At 34.5% G+C, this 20,007-nt stretch overlaps 1 protein-coding gene across 9 annotated transcripts in view; it reads right to left on the bottom strand.

The window, feature by feature from the left end:
- Hmcn1 (hemicentin 1) overlaps window positions 1-20,007 on the bottom strand; it is a 421,540-nt gene that overhangs the window by 173,303 nt on the left and 228,230 nt on the right. For all 9 annotated transcript variants that reach the window (XM_087194441.1, XM_087194442.1, XM_087194444.1 and 6 more), the window contains 11 exons: window positions 19,323-19,450; window positions 17,706-17,850; window positions 14,745-14,857; window positions 12,835-12,994; window positions 12,047-12,215; window positions 8,490-8,617; window positions 6,836-7,108; window positions 5,142-5,237; window positions 2,916-3,110; window positions 1,762-1,892; window positions 1,444-1,591 (listed from right to left, as the gene is read on the bottom strand). In XM_087194441.1, coding sequence (XP_087050567.1) covers window positions 1,444-1,591; window positions 1,762-1,892; window positions 2,916-3,110; window positions 5,142-5,237; window positions 6,836-7,108; window positions 8,490-8,617; window positions 12,047-12,215; window positions 12,835-12,994; window positions 14,745-14,857; window positions 17,706-17,850; window positions 19,323-19,450 — 1,686 coding nt within the window. The remainder of the gene's footprint in view (window positions 1-1,443; window positions 1,592-1,761; window positions 1,893-2,915; window positions 3,111-5,141; window positions 5,238-6,835; window positions 7,109-8,489; window positions 8,618-12,046; window positions 12,216-12,834; window positions 12,995-14,744; window positions 14,858-17,705; window positions 17,851-19,322; window positions 19,451-20,007) is intronic.

The following is a 20,007-nucleotide window of genomic DNA, read 5'->3' as shown; positions in this document are numbered from 1 at the left end:
TATTCATCTTCAGAAGATGACTGGCCATGAAAGGGTGTCCCTAAGGAAGGGTATGGTGTGATAAGACTTGCTTAAGACCACACTAGCCCCTGAGTGAAGAGTGGAACAGAGTGGCAGAGTGGATACAAGGAAGCAGTTAGGGGGCTATTTATTACATTAATTCAGCTTAGAAATGACAGTACACTTTCACGGTGGAATGGAAAGAAGCAGATAGTTTAACATAGACTTAGCAAGTTAACATAACAGGATAAAGGTAGATTTCAGGAGTTAGGGAGAGGCTAGTACAATGAACGAGTCTCAAGTTCTAGAAGAAGTGAGTGGACGGATGGAGGTGCTGGTCATTCTAATGGGAATGGTGAAGACAACCACGATAGATGTTCACTGGGACCTTTCTGTTTGATATACTGCAAAGGTATTCAGTGGCAAACCACCAAGATATCCAATTCAAGATAGATGGAGATTAGATATCTGTCACTAGAGGTCATAGAAGGAACATGAGCTGGAGATAAAAACTGAGAGTCACCAGCACACAAATGGAATTAAAATCACGGGAGGAAACTGACTGAAAGAAATAGTGCCAATGAGACTAGTAATAAAAAAAGACAATTTGTTTCTATAGCTAAAACAATGATTCTGGGGAGAAGAATGTAAAGTACTTTAGGTTTAGAGGAGACTATAATTTCATGTTGTCGTAGGTTTATGAATACCAATTTTAATTTAGGATATCTAAGCTTCACTTCCACTAGAGATGTATGAATTATATGTCCATTTTGATAAGCAAAATATTGACAAGAGAAATTCATTTTATAACAAAGTAAGCTTTCAAGGTCAAAAATAATTTCACTGACTAAAATTCTCAAATATTAAATTCATGATCACCATTGAAATGTTTTATGTCCTTTTATTACAGAGCTATCCACTCTTAAAATTCTGTCCCCACTCTCCAAATTCTCTGCCTGTTCTGAAATTTTTCTTCCTTTAATTATACTGTGGGATGATTTAATTATATGAATTTTAGAATGCAAGGAAAGTGGAATTGTTCCCCTCCCTAGTTCAAATACGTCTTACCAGCTTTGAGAGATGTTCAGAGCACAAATAACTTACATTCTACACCACAGAGCCATATAGCTCCTTGCCACATGAGTATTTCTTCCCCAGCTAAATGGAGAAATTGACAAGCATAATAATTTTCTACTTTACATGAGATAGTATCAATTTTGAGTATATGATACTTTGGGGCATATGACTCAAAGTCATCTCTATTATAAATAATGAAACTTTCTATATAATTGAAAGTTATTGATGAATCAATATTGAAGACAAATAAAGAGTGAAACAAATATTTTCTATCTTATTTTATATATTTACTTTTTCTATAGTCAACCCTATGCAGTGTCAGAAATGCATCTGAATTGTAGTTTTTTTAAAGAATGTTTTCTTTACCTAGAACATCAATACCAAAGTGCTTCTGAGCAGTGCCAGCAATATTAATTGCTTTGCAGGAATATCTTCCAGCATCCTCTGCCGTGACTTTGAAAAGCTTTAGAATTTTCCCATTGTTCAGGATCTGAATAGTGCTGCTTTCAGTCACCTGTATAGGTGAAAAAGGTCAGTGTTATTTCCAATCCTATGAAATATGCATAACTGAATATTCTAATAAAATGTTTATATTAGTAGTAATAAGAAAAAATTCACATCTGAGCAGTTCTTTTTGTGTGCAGAGGGAAGGAATCACATACATATCTGGATGTGTTCGTGTACCTGCACATCGTCTTTATACCACAGAATGATGGGTGATGGAGTACCTTCCACTTCACAAAAGAGACTGGTGAGCTGGGTTACCAACACTGACACATTCATTAAGTGTTCTTGATCTTTAATTACTGGAGGAACTAAAAAAGACATAAATCATGATAAGATAGTCTTATAATGAATATTATAAAGTTTCTTTGATAGGTCCTTTAAAAAGCAAATTTTGAGATAATGCAATTCCTGGAAAAGCTAGTCAGATTTAAGCATATGCTCAATTATAAAATGAAGATTCTGAACGACGTAATTCTGAAGAGAAATCTTACTAAATTTTTTACTTTATTATTTTGGGATTTTGAATTCAATATAAATTGAAAGGAAAACCTTTCACAGTCAGCTAAAAAGACAAGCTGCAAGGGTCCTAATTTAAGTCACACAGGACTCACTACTTTGCTGATGGAGATGAGTATTTCCCAGTGTCCATAGGAGCCAATATTCATCAAGTATTAAAACTGTAATACCCCTTTACTGATGTGAAATGATGTTTGTACAAGAGTTTCATTTAAGTGTTATTTAAGACAGCAAACAATTGGTCATAACCTAAATTTTCATCATATGTAGAGGAAGGTTAAATAAATCATAGTATAATCATACTGTGAGATGCTGCAGATAAGGATAGGGATCTCAAATAATTCTTAAGATAGATTGTCCACTAAAATAGAGTGGGTATAGAGTAATGGGTATAAGTACTACTACTTGTGTTCTTTTTTAGAAGTACAAAGAGGATAAAATATTACATATTTATACTTCCTTGTATGTGCCTATAATATCTTTGAGAGGTCACACATATTCAAACACATGTATGTGCACAGTCTCATACAAAACTAATAACTTTCTTTACCTCTAGCCAGCATAAATGGATGGCTCAGTTCACTCAGGGGATTATTACTATGTATTTTCTCCTACTACTGGAATTTCAAAGGATTTTAGGTCTCAATAAAACATTTAAAAATTTTAAATCAAATAAATAAATGCAACCAGATCACCTGTTTTCTGTTTAATAGCCCTCTATTCCTGCTAGTTTTGAAGAATACTACATTTAAATATACAAGAATTGGAAACTGCCACATGTTCAATTATGTTTTTAGCATTTTATGCTAATTTACCATGGACTTTGAGGTTGTATTTTCTTTCTGTGGTCCCAGCCTCGTTGACTGCCACACAGATGTACTCCCCATTGTCATATGGTGTGACAGAAGCTATAACCAACAATGTGCCATCCTCCAAGATGGAAATCCCAGGCTCTCTGCCTGTTAACTCTCCACCATTGCGTAACCATTTGATGATTGGTTTAGGAGTACCTAAAAGAGAAATTAAAGCTTTCTTTATAACAAAGTTTACAATCATTTTTAAATATCCAATACTTCAAGGACAAATGAACTTTTTTAGGAATAAAATTTTTACCCTTGCAAAGTTCAACACTACTTTTGAGTTATTTCATCTGGTATGGAAACTTGAAATGATTATTATAGTTAATGCCTCTAATTCCTGATCAGTCTTGAGTATGGTTTCTAGTGTAAAATTTGATTAAAGCCATTTTTAACAAAACATGATTATAAGCGAAACAATTTCTTAGCAAAATCACAATGAAGAGAGGGTTTAAAAAACCCTATTATTCAAATTGACTAGATTTAGGGAAAGTTTGGGAGTGAAATCTACAAGATAGTATTAATAATCCTACACTAACAAATAATAAACATAGTAAAAGATGGGAGATATAATCCAGGAAAGTACAAAAGCATGGCAGAATACCTAGAATGTGTCATTGAGGCTAAATTCAAATTGAGTTAAGGTCTTATAAAAATGACTAGAATTGTCATATTTATGGGGAAAAATAAAGCAAAAGATTATCCTCTTAAATTATCATCTGTGCAAAATGTTGGCTGATGAAGAAAATATGGTAAAATGGATTCCAGTTATCTGTCCAGGTTCTCAAGGGGGAAAAACGTTATAATCATTTCTTTCATCCTACTCATTCCTTTAAGGACTTCAGTAGACTTCTAAAGTAATACTGGTTGAGTTAATAAATGAGAAAGTAAATAAACAAAACAAGGAAGAAGCATTATCTTTAATTAATAACAGTAGAATAACCATGATCAAAATGAAATTTACAGCAAAAGATAGCTAAAAGTCATGTTTAAATGAACTTGCAATATATTCCAGGCAAAAATAAAGAACTAGGAAGAGATGGCTTTTCAAAATGGAAAAGGGAGTGCTGGAGATTTAGCTCAGTGGTTCCGGCTCCTGCCTCACAAGCAAAAGGTCCCGGGTTCAATTTCTGGTACCAACAAACAAACAAACAAAAAAACCAGAAAAGGGAGGAAAGATCCATGGAGAACAAGAAGCAACAGTTCTGGGGCAGGGTCTCAGGACAACTATCTTCCGGACGTCCACCCTCCTGAAGAAGGCTTCCTTTCCAGAACTTTCCTTGCACATTTTTAATGGCTCTGAGTTATTGATAATTCTTAGAATCTGAAAAGTTTACATTATCTTTCTTTTAAAGTCATTAGAGTAATCATTGGTGACAGCTACTATTAGATGCAAAAGCTTGTCAAAGAAATGCAGACTCCAAGAGTGGCTGCCACCAGGAACAACTGTTAAGAGCAGGCACATGTGGGAGTAGTAATGGTACCAGCTGCCCAGAGCCCTCCAGGAGTTATGGAAAGAACAATACATTAACTTTGCTACAGCCGCTACCAACCTCATCTGAGTTACCGCAAATGAACGCTTATGTGAGTAAGAGGAGCCACCCACTTGGCACTCAGAGGGCGGGTGACAGCTACAGTATTCTTTCACATTCCCCCAAAGAGAAATACCAGAAATCTCCTGCCAGGAAGCATGGTGGGATAGAAAGACCAGAAATTTCCAAGAAACAAGTTATCACGTGGTCCCAGAATTACTAGCTGAGAGTATACCTAAAAAAGAAATTTAGGAAGAATGTCCAGAACAAAGGGATAATTTTAATTTATACCTCTGACTAATTGAGATAAACGTAGAGTATTTTGAATAACTCTAGCTGTCACATTTTAAAAATAAATCTTGCCAAAAAAGAGTGAAATAAAAAATAACATGAAGGACATGAACTATCTAGAAAACATACTAGATTAGGCAAGTTTGAAAGAACGGAAGATTTCTCCATTGAAAGAAATAAAATACCTAGAAGGGAAAAATACCTCTTCAAAGAGCTGTTGTTTGAAAGGGGACAGTTTCTATTATGCTCAACTGTTATAACAAGAACTGACATGTGGAATTTTATAAAGATAGCATTTTGGTCCAATACAAAATTTTGGAACAATATTACATCAGTGCCTATAACCCTGAGTATTACATACCTTTAGCAGGACATGGAAATGCAATGCGTTGATTGGCCAGTCGTTGTTGAAATGGAGTGTTAAAAGGTGGTTCAAGATCTTCCATTGTAGGTGGTTCTATTAGAAAAATAAATGCATTACCAAAGGCTTTCCTTGGACAATTTCAAAGTCTCTTAAGACATCATTAATCACTTGGATTGGTGAGTTGTTATTTCTCTTGATTCTTCTTTTACATATGATTCATATTTACAGCTGTGGTGATCTTTCTATCTAGATGTGACTCAGGGACTTAAAATTCAAAATTTTCCAAACACAATTCATTATTTTATGTTTCTCATGGTCCCATTCTGATTCCCTCATTTCTTCAGTTAATGCATTATAATCCCCTCATTTCTTTTTCTTTCTCTTTTACTCCCAACTGCCACATCCATTCAATCACGCAGTACCATATATGTTCACACACATATTTGTATCTTCTTCTCTATCCCTATGATCTCTGCTTATTCAAATCCATACTCTTTTTATCAAAAGTGTCAGTAGCTTTCTTATCGGGCTCTTGTTATCAAATATATTCTCCTCTGGATTAATGTTCTACATTAATCCTCTAAAATATTCTCTTTGAAACACAAACCAGTGTTTCTACTTCTGTACTTGTGAAATTTAAAAGATTATTATATAGATGTTGTTTTTTCCTACTTGAATATAAACATAAGCGCTCTATAAGATTTGTTCAGTGAATGAATAAATGAACTGGGCAAACTCTCCATTAGTGTTGTAGTCATTCATCAAAAATACAAAATACTGCAGTGTGCCGGGTACTAAGATCTGTGCTAAGTACTATATCTGATTATTTTTTTCTTCTTGCCTTTGTACTGGTACTGCCTCTGATAGGAACACTCTTCCCCCTGATTCTCACATGGCTGCTTCCTTCTGGTCACTTCCAAATCACTCTGTAAATATCACTTCTTCAAAGAAGTCCTCCTCAACAATCCAACCTAAAGCAACCAACTTCTTGGAAGTAGCACCCCACTTAAATTTTCTATACTGTACTTTTCATCCCTATGTCTTCTTTTTTTCTTTACTTTCTTGCTTTCTGTCTATGCAGGCCAGGACAGGTCATGAAAGCAGGGGCTTTGCCTTTGTTATTATTTTCTTACTCCTGCCTATAACACAACGGAACACTGACAAGAGCTCAGTAAGTATTTGTTACTTGAAGGAATAGATTTTGACCTTTGAAACCTCAAAATAAGGCTGATGTCAATAGGGAGCAGTAGACTTCCACTTTCTAAGAATCAATTTTGAGTGCAAACTATCAGTGAGATGTGAAACCATAATCTAACTAACTGCCCACCATTTCTCTCAAGCCAGAAGTACATCACCTACAATGATATCATTTCTCTCTCTCTCTCTCTCTCTCAGTACAGGGATTGAATTCAGGACCCTGTGCATGCAAGGCAGGCTCAGTGCCCCTGAGCTAAATTCTCAGTCCAAACAATGACTTCCTTTCAAAAGTAAACATGAAAATGCATGCAGGTTTGGTTATAGTATGGTTTCATTTCCTTCTGGAATCATTCTCTTTTCAAAATTAAAGATCCTAAAGAATCTTCTTCCTAAAGTGATCCAAGACTACTCAAGATTATATGTCTTAAATAGACTTCAGTAGTTTTCTTCCATGCCCCCCCATCATACATATATATTCCTATGTCAAACACTACCTTGGACATGGAGCGTTATCTCGGCTTCATCACTGCCTGCTATGTTAGTCGCAACACATGTATATATGCCAGCATCTGAGAGCATGGCTTTGTTGATACTTAAAGTTCCATCTGGATCGCTAATGTGCTGCACTCCATCAGCCAATATGGTCTGGCCCCCTTTAGACCAGGTGATCACAGGACGAGGCGACCCTTGAGCATTACATGGAATATCCACTCGGAGACTGACTTGGACTTTCATATGTTTAGGGCCATGTTGTATCTTTGGAGGAACTAGAAACAAGCATTAAGTATTATTAATCAAATTTTTGAATCATGTGTGTCTTTTTATTTTTGATACCGGAGATCGAACTCGGGTCCTTGCACTTGCAAGGCAGGCAGCGGAACCACTGAGCTAAATCCCCAGCTCCTATTAATCAAATTTTGAAAATCCTTTATTTTCTCACTCTAAATGAGAGCCCTTTACTAAAAAGTAGCATGGAAAAGCAAAGCAATCTCAAGATTGGGTCACTTGCTACCTGTGTAATCTTTAAAATAAATCATTAAACTTCCTGTGATCTGTTTCCTTAGTAATACAAGCAAAATAAAATTTACTGATAGAATATTAGTAGGAAATAGGACATCATAAATATAAAATTCTTACCTCCAAACTTGAGGATGCCAATCATTTAAAAATATTAGGTTTTCTTTAGTTTATAAATAATTTAAATTGTTAAAGCCATCTTAAAAGCCAATCTAGATAATTTCTGTAATGTAAGAGAGTAAAACAAAAAGTATATCTCTCCATGTTTTCAGTCTTGTTTTCTGGTACTCTTTTGTGGAAGACAGAATAATAATAATAAAGGGGACTCACAAATCCTTTGCTAATTTGGGAGAAGATTACATAGAGCCTCTAGTATTTCTCCTTATCTATCTTGGTTTAGAAATTTAAATGAAGTTGTTTATCAAAACTGGAAAAATATTCATGGTTTCCACATATATACCATTGTGTACTGTAGAATAAAGTAGAGCCATAAGGATATAATTAGAATTTAGGTACCATATATCCTACAAAAACTCCATTTATTTTTCATTTTTCTTTAACTTTCTAAAAGTCGCAACAACCTTCAAGTTTGATAACATTATTACCATTATTTTTTGAATAACAAAAATAAAAATAAGAGAGGTTAGCTAATATGCTTCATATTCTTGAACTCTTAAGTGACAGAACTCTTACCTGATGTCAAAACCCATGGTCACTAGGACATTATTGTAGGGGATCTGAGAGTGAGTTCAGGTCAATAGTTTCTGAGATCATTTCTTCTGGTATTTGAACATGTACCATCAGACCTGGCACAGAGCATGTAATCAAGGCCAAATGAATGAGTAATTACTTGGACGGACTGTAATATGGTGGGGATAAAGTACACCACCAAGAGATTTGTGAAGCAGTCAAAGAATCCTAGGAAGTAGAATTTTTTTTAGTTGCTAAAAACTGAAACAATTAAATTCTTTCCTGAGAACCTAGTTAGCTTCTACCAGTTTAAGCACACCTTTTCTACTGCGTATCAATAACAAAAATCCTAAGTGACTGTAGACATCTAGAAAAATTAAAATCCAAAAATTTAAGATAGTTCATTTGAAAAAGGAGAAATGCATTCATTTCAAAACTTACCATAGACACTTAATTTAACAGACTGAGTCACATTTCCAGCAATATTTGTGGCAACACAAAGATACATCCCGCTATCTGAAATGCGGGTCTCAGTGATTTTCATTGAACCAGAAGGGAGGAACATGTGTCTGAAAGAAAAAAACAAAACACATATCAGACCACAGAACATAAGACTTCAAATATCCCTATGCAGCTGCGTATCAGTGTAGTTACTACACTGCAAGGAAGTTTTGAAACCACCTTCCCATCTGAAATGCATATGTATATACCAAAAAAGTGAGGAATTTTCATAACTACCTTGTGTATTCTGCATGATGTTCTTGAAAACACAAAATTTCTTTTCTTTTAAACTTTTAATCTAACCCGATTGTCTAAAGTCATCATATAACTGAACACTTTTCTGCATTAATAAGTTGCAGCTAAACAAAGTAAATGTATATATACCTTAATAAATCTGGAACATTGTATTATATTCATAAAATATTTAGTGTGTTAAAATAAGGGCAAACACAAGTACAAATGTTTTCAAATATAGTTTAAACATATTCCTTCTACCCAGTAATAATAGTGCATGAATCAGATCTACATATAAAATGTTATTGCATGGAATTATGTTCAAGTACTTTGGGGGAAGACAAGAGCTAGACAGATCTACCTACTATCAAGACTTCTTATAAAACAAAGTCAAATGAAGCATGCTATGAGTCTAGAAACACACAAATGAACAGTTAAGGGCAGAAACATCTAAAAATACCCAAGCATGCGTGAGAACTGAACGTATAGTATGCAAAACCAAAGATAATATTTTTTAAAGAACTGTAAGTTAAGGATGGAGTATTTAAAATAGTATGAGTCAACTGGTTTTCCAAATGAGATAAATAGATAAAATTAGAGAACTATCTAATATTACACACATAATAAAAATTCAGATGGATTAAGTCCAAAATGTGAAAAACAAAGCTTAAAAAAGGGGAATAAAACACTGTTGGTTAAGATTATAAGCTTCTTCCTGAAGAAGACTGTAGAAATCTAGAAGAATAAATTAATACATTGAGCTTTATAAAATTTAAAAATTCTGTACAACAAAAATATCATAAATAAACCTAAAACTTGGCAATAGTCTGAAAGAAGATACTTTCAACACATAAAACAGATAAAAGCTTTTAATCAAGAACAAACACCAAATTTCTACATTGAATAAGAAAAAGAAAGCAGAAAATTGTGTTGCGTACATAAAGAGAAAACTCATGGATAACACAAAGGACAATCAGGTACACATGTTCCCAGTTCATTTTAAGCCAGTCACATGAATATTAAAACAGTGAAAAGAAATCATTTCCTATCCAATGACTGGCAAAAAATGTGTAAGTCAATCAATGCCATACATTCACTAGAAAATGGAAATTGATACACCTATATGCAATTGGTGGGAGGTAAAGCAGAACTTCCCCTTTGAAGCAATTTATTGTTTTGCAGTTTTTTGAAATAAGATCTCACTATGTAGTCCAGGCTAGCCTCAAAAGGCCATCCTCCTGCCTCTGTCTCCTAAGTGCTGAGATTACAGGCACACACCAATGTGTCCAACTTGAAAAGAAATTTAGCAGTGTCTACAAAGCTGGAAATAGGAATTTGCTCTGATCAGAAATTGTAATTCTCCATACAGATCCTAAAGAAATTTATGCATGTGTATACAAAGAGATATACAAAAGTATTCACTAAAAAATTTATTTATAAAAATAAAAAACCCATAACATTTATAAATAAGGAACAGATAAATAAAATGTAGAATTTGCATATAATGGTTAAAATGAATAAATTGAATTTATATGTATGAATTATATTGGATAAGTGTAGACATAATAAAATAAGCAGTAAAATAATAATATATTATATGTTATAATGGCAACATGAAAACAAGCACACAAAAACAATATCAAAACTCAAAAACAGTTTGTATGGTATTTAAGTATGTAAGGATGTACATGAAGGTTGTAGTGTTTGGCCCAGGATGGGAAAAAAATTCTGAATGGGGAAGGGAGAAATAGAACTTAAGCTTTATCTACAACAGTGTATTTCTTACTCAAAAATCTTCAATAGAAAAATCATTTTACCAAGAAAAAGTAAAATTATGCAAAGTATTTCTTGTCATTTTTCCTAACTAATGATAGAGGAACTACACCAATACAAATTCATACCTTTATAATTTATAATTATAAATGATATATATCATATACATATATATAATTTAAATTATATGTCAATGAGTCTAACAAGTGATAGCTACAGACAATAATTCTTATTCACCACTAAATTTTGGCTTGATGTTGCATTAAGTTAGAAATTTAGAATTAAATACAGAGGATGTAAAATGTACATTATTATATATAATCCTCTCACATAAGCATCATGATACAACAGGACATATGTGGTGTGATTAAAAAATAAGGTAAAGGTACACATTTTTAAAGAATGTATTATATAGTAAAAGACACATTGCCGTTAATCTCCCTAAAAATACACCCTGTCACTTCGAATACACTTATACCCTTGCCATTTTCTGAAGTAATTCTGGAAGTTTGATTTTTGTATCTTTAATTTCGCTGTCGTGGCTGCCTTGATGTCTTGAATTGATTGAGAATGCTTACCTTCCATGGTCATTTTGACTTTGGGGAAGAGCCAGAGTCACATGTTGCCAGATCTGCTGAATAAGAGGGTTGAGGACACATCATAATATTTCTACAAACCTACTTTCCATTGGATGGCACCAGACAGCAGCATTCATCATAGTTTTCATCAGACCTCATAAAGACACTCACAGCAGAGGACTTTCAGAACTGCTTCAAAAAGTGGCAAGAACGATGGGATAGGTATGTTTTTGAAGCAAAGGGGAATATTTTCAGGGGAATTAATGGCAATGTGTCTTTTATTGTAATAAATTTTTATTTAAATATTCATTATATCACATCCTTAATAAGGTTGAAAGAGACTCCTTGAACAAAAAGACTCCTTGAAAAAACTGCTAAAAGCTTTGGGCAAGCTTGCAGTGGTAGCACAGATAGATTTATACTCATACCTTGATGGTAACAAAGATTGTATTCTTAAAGCTCTGACAATTTTCTTGCCATTTCACTTAGCCTCTCAAATATATAATCTTGGTGGGCTTTTTATTTACATAAGGGTTTAATCAAGAAGACTTACACAACTATCTAATTAAAATGAAGTGCCAGATATTAAAGTGACTACTGTGTTCTATTGTTCCGAAGGGATTAACAACCCTGTGCTGCACACACTGGGCTAACAGGAATCTACAGACAAATCTGGTCCATTTTAATAACAACCCTGTAAAATGCACCAGTGGGAAACTATGGCAAAGCCGAGTCTTAGCATTTCTGACATTAAACAATGATAGAAGGCATGTATATTTTCAGTAGGCTCAGATGTACATGTGAATTATCAAAGTTATATTTTGTAGACATTTGAAAACCTAAACAAGCACAAGCAACCTGTCCCCAAAAGTTAGTATTTCCATGCACTGCATTTCATCCCAGATCTCTCACCTTGGAGAAAACGGCGAGATGAGCTGGGTTTCTTTGGCCCAGGTAATTACGGGTGGGGGTAAGCTCTTCACTTCACACGGAAGGGTCACCTCTTCCCCTGCCAGCGCAGAGATCTCAACGGGCTTATCTTGGGACAGTCCTTGGTGCTCTCCAAACACTCTGGGCCTTACTAAAATGAACACACATTATGAATGAGAAATAGTACAGTGAAAACAAAGCACACTTGAATTTATATTAAAATGTGGACTACTACTGATCTTAAGTAATTCCTAAGAAGATGTTATTTATTCTCAAGTTTCAGGACATACCCAAAATTTTCCAATAATAATTTTATGGTGAAAGCTAAAAGGGAATTGAGGAGCATAATTCCCTTCATAGCACGTCTTCCCAGCAGATTGGAAGAGATCTGCAGAAATGTCCTTTCACTGCTCCCATCTGTGACAGCGACCCCTCTGGGGAGAGTCCAACCCAGACATAGCTGGGGCTTAGCCATGTGAGAAATTTTAACTAACTGCTGTTAACTAAGTGGTGTTGGATTGTCAGGAGCATACTTCTTGGGAAAACACCATAAAAATTTTCCAGAAGGCTATATAATTACTTTCCTGAAAATGGAAATCTAAATAGAGGCAATTTTAGTTGGCAGTATAATTTTTTTTTGGTAAAAATATGAACTTGAGGGAGTGATTCACTTAGGGGGTGCAGCTGTCTGGTAATGATACTTGGGAAAGAGCTGTGGGTTCTGCACAGAGAGACAGCGGCAAAGGAGAACTCTCTCCGGTGGCTCTCACCATAGACTGTCAGCTGCACTTTCCTTTTGGCGTAGCCTGCAGCATTGGTGGCTGTGCACACGTATTCCCCGCTCTCCTCGCCTCCAGGTGACACCACATACAGACTGCCATCAACCCCTGCTGAAAACTTAGCACTGCTAGTTGGAATCAGCTCGCCTTTCTATAAACACAGTAAGACAGAGGGTTTTAAAATGATAATAAAGGAGTGACTTCATGTGTGGGAGAGGAAGAAAAACAAGATTTTTTCAAATGCTAAGAGTCATCTATAAGAAAAAACAGGCAAGAAAAAGTACTGTAAGTGATATTTCTCCATAGTGAATCATGTCCCCTTTATCCTTGAGATACTTAACAAGGGTCGGAATAACAGTAGTGATAATGGATGGCACTGTGAGTGTGTGTCCTATACCAGGCTCTGCTTTGTACTTTACCTGAATGAATTAGCTACTTTAACACTCACAACAATCTTATGGGTAGGAACTATCACAACCTCTACATTACAGTTCGGAGTACTAAAGCACAAGGATAGAAGGGTACAGTAATTTACTCAGGACCACAAAACCAGTCAGTGGTAGAGCTGGGTTTGGAAACCCAGGAGTCAGGGTTTGGAGCCTAAATTCTTAACTTCTCTGACCAGAGCACAAAGGCAGTCCAGGAAGATGTCATGTATTAAACTTCTACTTCACATCAGACACTGTGGAGTTTGGAGATCAGCTTTACCATTGTTATTTTGTGTCCAGAATATACAAATGTTAACCTTTTTATTTCTCTCTCTCTCTCTCTCTCTCTCTCTCTCTCTCTCTCTCTCTCTATATATATATATATATATATATATATATATATAAAACATACGTTAGCACCAACCTCTGCATATTTTAGAGATTGTTTTTAGATGGATAAATTTAGATTGTATGGAAAACACTAATTATAGCACTAAATAAATCCCACGTTGTATTATTACATAATAATTTTATATTAGCTTTATATGTCCCAGATTCAAGTTAAGTTACAGAAAATATGCCAGCTCTGTGGCCAAAGATTAAAAGAACTTCTGGGGCCAGGGATTTAGCTCAGTGGTTCCGCCACCTGCCTCGCAAGCACAAGGTCCTGAGTTCAATCTCTGGTACCAAAAAAAACCAAAAAAACCAAAAAAAATCCAAAGATTACAAGAACTTCTAAGGAAGTGGGTTTCTCCTCACTTCAAGGATCCAAGTGAATGAGTTAATTTGAACATAAGTTTCCTAATTTTTAGGTATTTATGGGATTTGTGACTTACTAAGGAAACTTGTACAAAGGAAAATCCATGCAGTTATGTCACATGGATGGAACCACAAAAGATTTTAGCACTATCACCTACTTGATGCTTAGATCACATTAGCAATACAACAACTGTTCTGTGGACAGCCTGTGTACCAAGAACTGTTCTAAGAACTTTACGTGGTATAGTGTGATCCTGCTCTACCCCTTGCCATATAACTTCAGCTCCCTGATTTCACTGCATCTCTAGTGGACAGCTCCGTGCACTGTGCCCTGTCATATTTCCTGAAAGCAAGTCTTTACCTTTTTGTCTCAGGGCTTTATCCAAAGCCCCAGAAGGTTGTGTAGCATGTGCACAGGTAGCCAGGAAATACTAGAATGTTGCCTCCTCTGCTGTCACATGTCCAGTATACATGTCCCACTTCCTGTCCATCAGAGGGATCCTTCTGAGATACATCTGTTTACATGGCTTCTTAGAGGGCTGACAGCACATTGAAGTTCATCAGCCCAGGTACAGGGGAAGCCAGACATAGAGCAGCACTTTATTAGCTTCCTATCCTTCTGGCCTCACTTTCCCACTCTCTTGTTCAAATCTCTAGGGTTCACTTTCCCAGTAAACTTTGCTTTTTGAGAATATCAGTAGGTGTATCATTTACCTTGGTCCAGACAATAGATGGTTTGGGAATTCCACTGGCTTTGCATGGTAATGTTATTGGAATGCCTTCAATTGTGCTGAGTATCTGCTGCCCATGCTGAATGGTTGGCAGAACTGAAAAGGAAAGCAAGAGTCAGAAGCTAAGCACCTGTTCTTCTATTTAGTATCATACGCTTAAAATTGAACCTTTTCAGTATGTACTTAACTTCTGTAAAACTGAGCGATGATTTAACATATTCTGATAAAGATGCAAAATAAACAAAGAAATTAAAAATACTAATGATCTGAACAAATTTAACAGACATCAAGTAGTGGACAATGTCTAGTATACTGACCTTCTCTAACAAAAATGAAAGAGAAATGAAGAATATTTATTTTTTCCCGGAAATCCAAGATAGGACTAACTCTAAGAGTTACCCATTCCACGTGAACCTTTTAACACTGTCCCTATCTCTTACCTATTCAGCTGCGGTGAGCTGACATAAGCCCATCTCCAGAGAAATGGACTGGATAATCACTATATAAAAATTTTTGTTTATACACAAGGATCACTTAGTGAGTTACCATGTTTAACTTAAAGAAAGAAAAAGGATTTGTTTTCTTTAAAAATTCAACAATGAAATTTGAAAGACTTACAGTTTACATTTAAAATTCTAAAGTACAGAATTGTAAGTCAGTATTTTCCAGTAAGAATAATTTATTTCTGGCTTTAGAAAGCAACTTAAAATTAACATTATATGACTAATATTGAAGCAAAAGGAAAAGGAGGAATGTTAATCACTTCCTTCTGCGTGCATCACAATTAGAACAAACTCATATACAGAAATGGTCAATACTCAAAATAATGACTTTGATTAAAGAAGCTTCCACATGTGAACACTTCCAACAGTGTGAGAAACACAATAAAAGCCTGATATATTCCAGACATTTCCTTTGCATCTCCTGGGAAGATGGGACAAGAATGCTCCCTGGAGCTCAATCACTTACCATGTCGTTTGCTTAAAACCAAAAATTTCCAGAATTGTCATTCTACCCTGAAGTAGAAGTTTGCTAGAGTGGGAATACCAGAGGATGCAGTACAAACATTCCTTAGAAGGCTTAATTAAGTATACAACGAACTCATATTTTCCTATGGCTGAACTGACCTTGTTCTTTCAATAATTTCTTCCTAAAGAAATGACTACTCACTACAGCAAGAAATTTAATTTTAAAAATCATGATGGAGTATTCAACTTTCAAATATGCTGCCAATTTGTGGCAACATGAAATAAACCATTTTCTTAAATCCATATTAAGTTTGACAGCAATAAAGAAAAGTGGCAAATTTATGCCAGTTTTGAAATCTGATGACATCTGGGTATGGAAGAACACTTTCTGTCCAGATTGCCAACCTGAATATATTTGTCATATTGATGACAAATTATACTGCACTGTCATTTCAATTTGCATTCATTCATTCATTCATTCATTCATTCAGAATTAGTTGAGAACCTTTACTTTTAATAGAAATTCTTCAAAGTGGAGAGGCAGAATGAAGAAAGAGTGGTACTGCTAATTAACATAAAAGAGGCACATAAAACTGCCATGCTGTGTCACAACCATTTGGTAAATGGTTGTTAGGTTTAGTTGATGCTAAATGGCTGGGTTGTTTTTTAACCTTTTAACTAAATTAGCTGCTCACTTTGAACTAAAATGGGCAAACAACGGTCGTGAAATGACCTCTTAACTTTTGATTATAAAAGCTTCTAACATCATAATAAACTATATCATTGGTTTCTCTGTCTTCTTATCCCTCTAATCTAGCAGGAATTATAATTAATCCGGTCACTTCTTTATCCGGGTGAAATCCATCTTCTGAATCCTTCCTGACACAATATTCTATGCCATCACTAGAAGTTAAAAGAATATGACAACAGGGCATTCCTACCCGAGAGCTGTAACCAGTCCATAATCACTTTCCAGGACTTTGCTCTTCTTTAAAAGTAGTTACACAACAATATTGTATCTACCATTATGCATTCACTCATTTTGGTTATAACTGACTTAGTGTTGCTTTAGTGTTTAAGATAATTTTTCTTCAGGAATATTTAAGGTGATGCTGGTGGATATTGGTATAAAGTTGAGAGAGATGGGAGAAGAGTGGGCATAAAAAAAAGAAGACAGCCTGCATTTGGTGATATTTTCAAAAGATCAACAAAATCTGGAAAGTAATGAATTCTACAATTCATGTTCTAAATGAAGATTGAATCATTAAAAATAAGTGCTCTGGGCAACTTTCTTCCTTGGGTTAGCCCTGTACACAAAGCTATTTTTAATGCTATACTTTTAAACATAAAAGCAATGTTGCAGTTTTTAAAGGTAATATACAAAATGTGATCATAATTTCTTAAATTACAAAATCTTCCCTTATTTATTAAGGTGTAAAAATGGTAACTGTTAGTCACAAATGAATTGCCTCTGGATTTTATTTGTGATCTTTAAGTTATTTAACATGCAGAAGGTTGTTTGGAGCACATAAGGTGACCTTTAGAAAAGAAAAGCTTAGGTCATTCCAGCTCAAACACAAATGAGTCATCAGTACGGATATGCTTGTTGCACAATTTAAAAAAAGAAAATAGCAATTTGGATGGAAGAGTAAGTTCAGCTCCCATAAAATAAAAATGAATTTTAATAAGCACAATGCTTTGAGAACTGAATTCACTTTTATCAATTAAGAAACCACTTACAAAAGCCCTCAGCTAGACTCAGCTGGTGACTCCCAAGAATGCCTTTTTTGTGTACATAGTAAAAGAAAATCTGGAAACAGAATTAACAATGTAGATATTGTTCAAGAAATATAAAATAATAACTAGGAGAGATATCTACTTCTTATAATTAGAAGAAGGGAATTTTATGATTAAAACATATGAATCCAGCTTTGAATAAGTTTTTGGAAAAGTTACATTGAGTCTGTCTCTCTTACCATGTACAACTACAGAGGTACTTTTGTTACTGGTTCCAGCAACATTATTGGCCACACAAGTATATTCGCCTCCATCCTGAAGCTGAACTCTTTCAATATGGAGGCTCCCATCTCTGCGCACAGTTATGTAAGGATTTTGCACCAACTTAAAGGAATAAAAAAGTCATTTTTAATTTAAAAAGGTAAGGATTTGTCTGAGTCAAACCAAATCTGTTTTTTTTCCAACTGCATTATTAAACATAAAACAATAATGTATTGTAGAACCCTTAAGAAAAAAAGTGATGGGCATAAAATGTTACTGAAACTATCAATTACATTTAATACTCATATATCTCCAAAAATTATACCTAATATTTATCCAAGAGTTTTATGCATGCTTGAAAAATGAACAAATAGATGCAATTTGCTTTTTTAATCTGTAAATTTTTTTATTACTTGGGGCTCAAATTTTACTAACAAATTTTTTTTAGCTTAAATTGTTTTTTTACAAGAAGACCTTATTATCACTAGCAAGTTTGATATTTTTATTTTGATACATAGGTACTTATCCAAGCTGAGGGACAATTAATCTCAACACCATCCTTGTCATCTTACGGATGAAAATACTAGTAGACACTACGTGACACAGGAATTCTGTCAGAGAACTCTGACGGGTAACATTTTCAATTAAGAAAGATCACCTCTAGGGCCAGGGATTTAGCTTAGTGGTTCCGCTGCCTGCTTTGCAAGCAAAAGGTCCCAAGTTCGATCTCCAGTAACAAAAAAAACAAAATAAAACAGGAAAGATCACCTCTAAACCTGTTACATTTATGTAAAATGCATACAGGATATGTTGGTGCTAAACTAGAATCATTATATACAGTGGTGGCAAACCTATGGCACACATGCCGGAAGTGGGCTCTTCATTATCCTTAAAAGCTCTGAAAGTTTAGTGATCACTGTGAGGTATGCTAATTTTCCCGAGGCTTGTATATAAATATGAACAATTTACAACTTGCATAGAGTCAATTCACTTCCAATGAGGACTTCAAGAAGGGAGTAAGTCACAATATTCTCGGAAATAGAAGGGAAAATGCTCTGAACTAGAATGTTCTAAAGATAGAATCCAAGTTTACTGAAAAATTTCATGTAACTGTAAAAGTGTTCCACATCCTTTCATAATTAAAATTCTATACTAAAAATTATATACTAAAATCAATTATATACTATAGATCTGTATTCTGAAATATTTCATGATAGAAGACATAAAGTTTGAATAATAATAATAAAGATTAATATATAAACTGAAAAAATTTTATGGGAATATTAACATTTTATAATGTCCTGAAAAAAGTATAAAATATGAAAATACTATTTCAGCTTTTGCATATTCTGAAGGGAGTTAAGAGTTATTAGAAACATTGAATTTAGTGTAAATTTACGAAAATGAAATCATTCTCCATTTTTTAATCTCAAAATAATATAAATGAGATAAATATGTTAACAATAAAGAACACTTTGGTATACTTCCAAAACATAGTTTCCATTTTATTAAGTTTATATTTGAATATTTAGAATATATCACTTCTTATTGCATAAAATTAGTAATACAAAGGCATGAATTTCAAGTGTTATTACCATGGCTGAATTTTTAGTCCACTGACGTTCTGGAATTGGATTTCCAGCCAGAAGAGTACAAGGCAAAGTAAGCTGCTGTCCTTCAATAACATTGGCTACAGAAGGGCTGATTCCAATAAGAGGAGCAACTGAATCAGAGAGAGCACAGGAACTTTCAACTTTATTTCATCAAAAAGGAAGGCAAACTATTCTATGGGCTAAGATAACTACTGGTTATGCCATAAAAACCTGAGTTTTCAATATCTAAACTTTTTAATGAAAATGAGTACTAATTTTAATGGAGAGATAAAAGGTAATTCTAAGGATGGCAAAAGGATAGGTAATAATGAAGAAATAAAGAAAGTAAAACAGAAATGTACACAGCCTGGAAGGCCAGAAATGTCAAGCTAAGATACTTGGAATGCATTTGGAGGGCAAATGGACAATGACTAAAATGCATTTGTAAATGGAAAAGTAGAATCATCATAACTATTTTGGAGGAAAATATTTATCTGAAAATTGTGAAGAGATTAGAAGGAATAGGTCCGATATGAAGAGTGTTACAATAGCTGAAGTAAATAGAAGGAGGTGGACTATGCGAGATGGAATAGTAAAGAAATACCACAAATATGTTCTTCTCATAGAAATCAGTGGTAACTTTAGCATAAGTCAAAACAAAACCCTTAAGAGGTTTTACCAGGAAAAT

The sequence above is a fragment of the Heterocephalus glaber genome, unplaced genomic scaffold (assembly GCF_053883595.1).
Source record: "Heterocephalus glaber isolate CG9 unplaced genomic scaffold, H.glaber_assembly_v1.0 deba00001600, whole genome shotgun sequence".
Taxonomy (NCBI): domain Eukaryota; kingdom Metazoa; phylum Chordata; class Mammalia; order Rodentia; family Bathyergidae; genus Heterocephalus; species Heterocephalus glaber.
The sequence above is the reverse complement of the archived record's forward strand: the minus strand, read 5'-3'. Positions and strand labels throughout refer to the sequence as shown.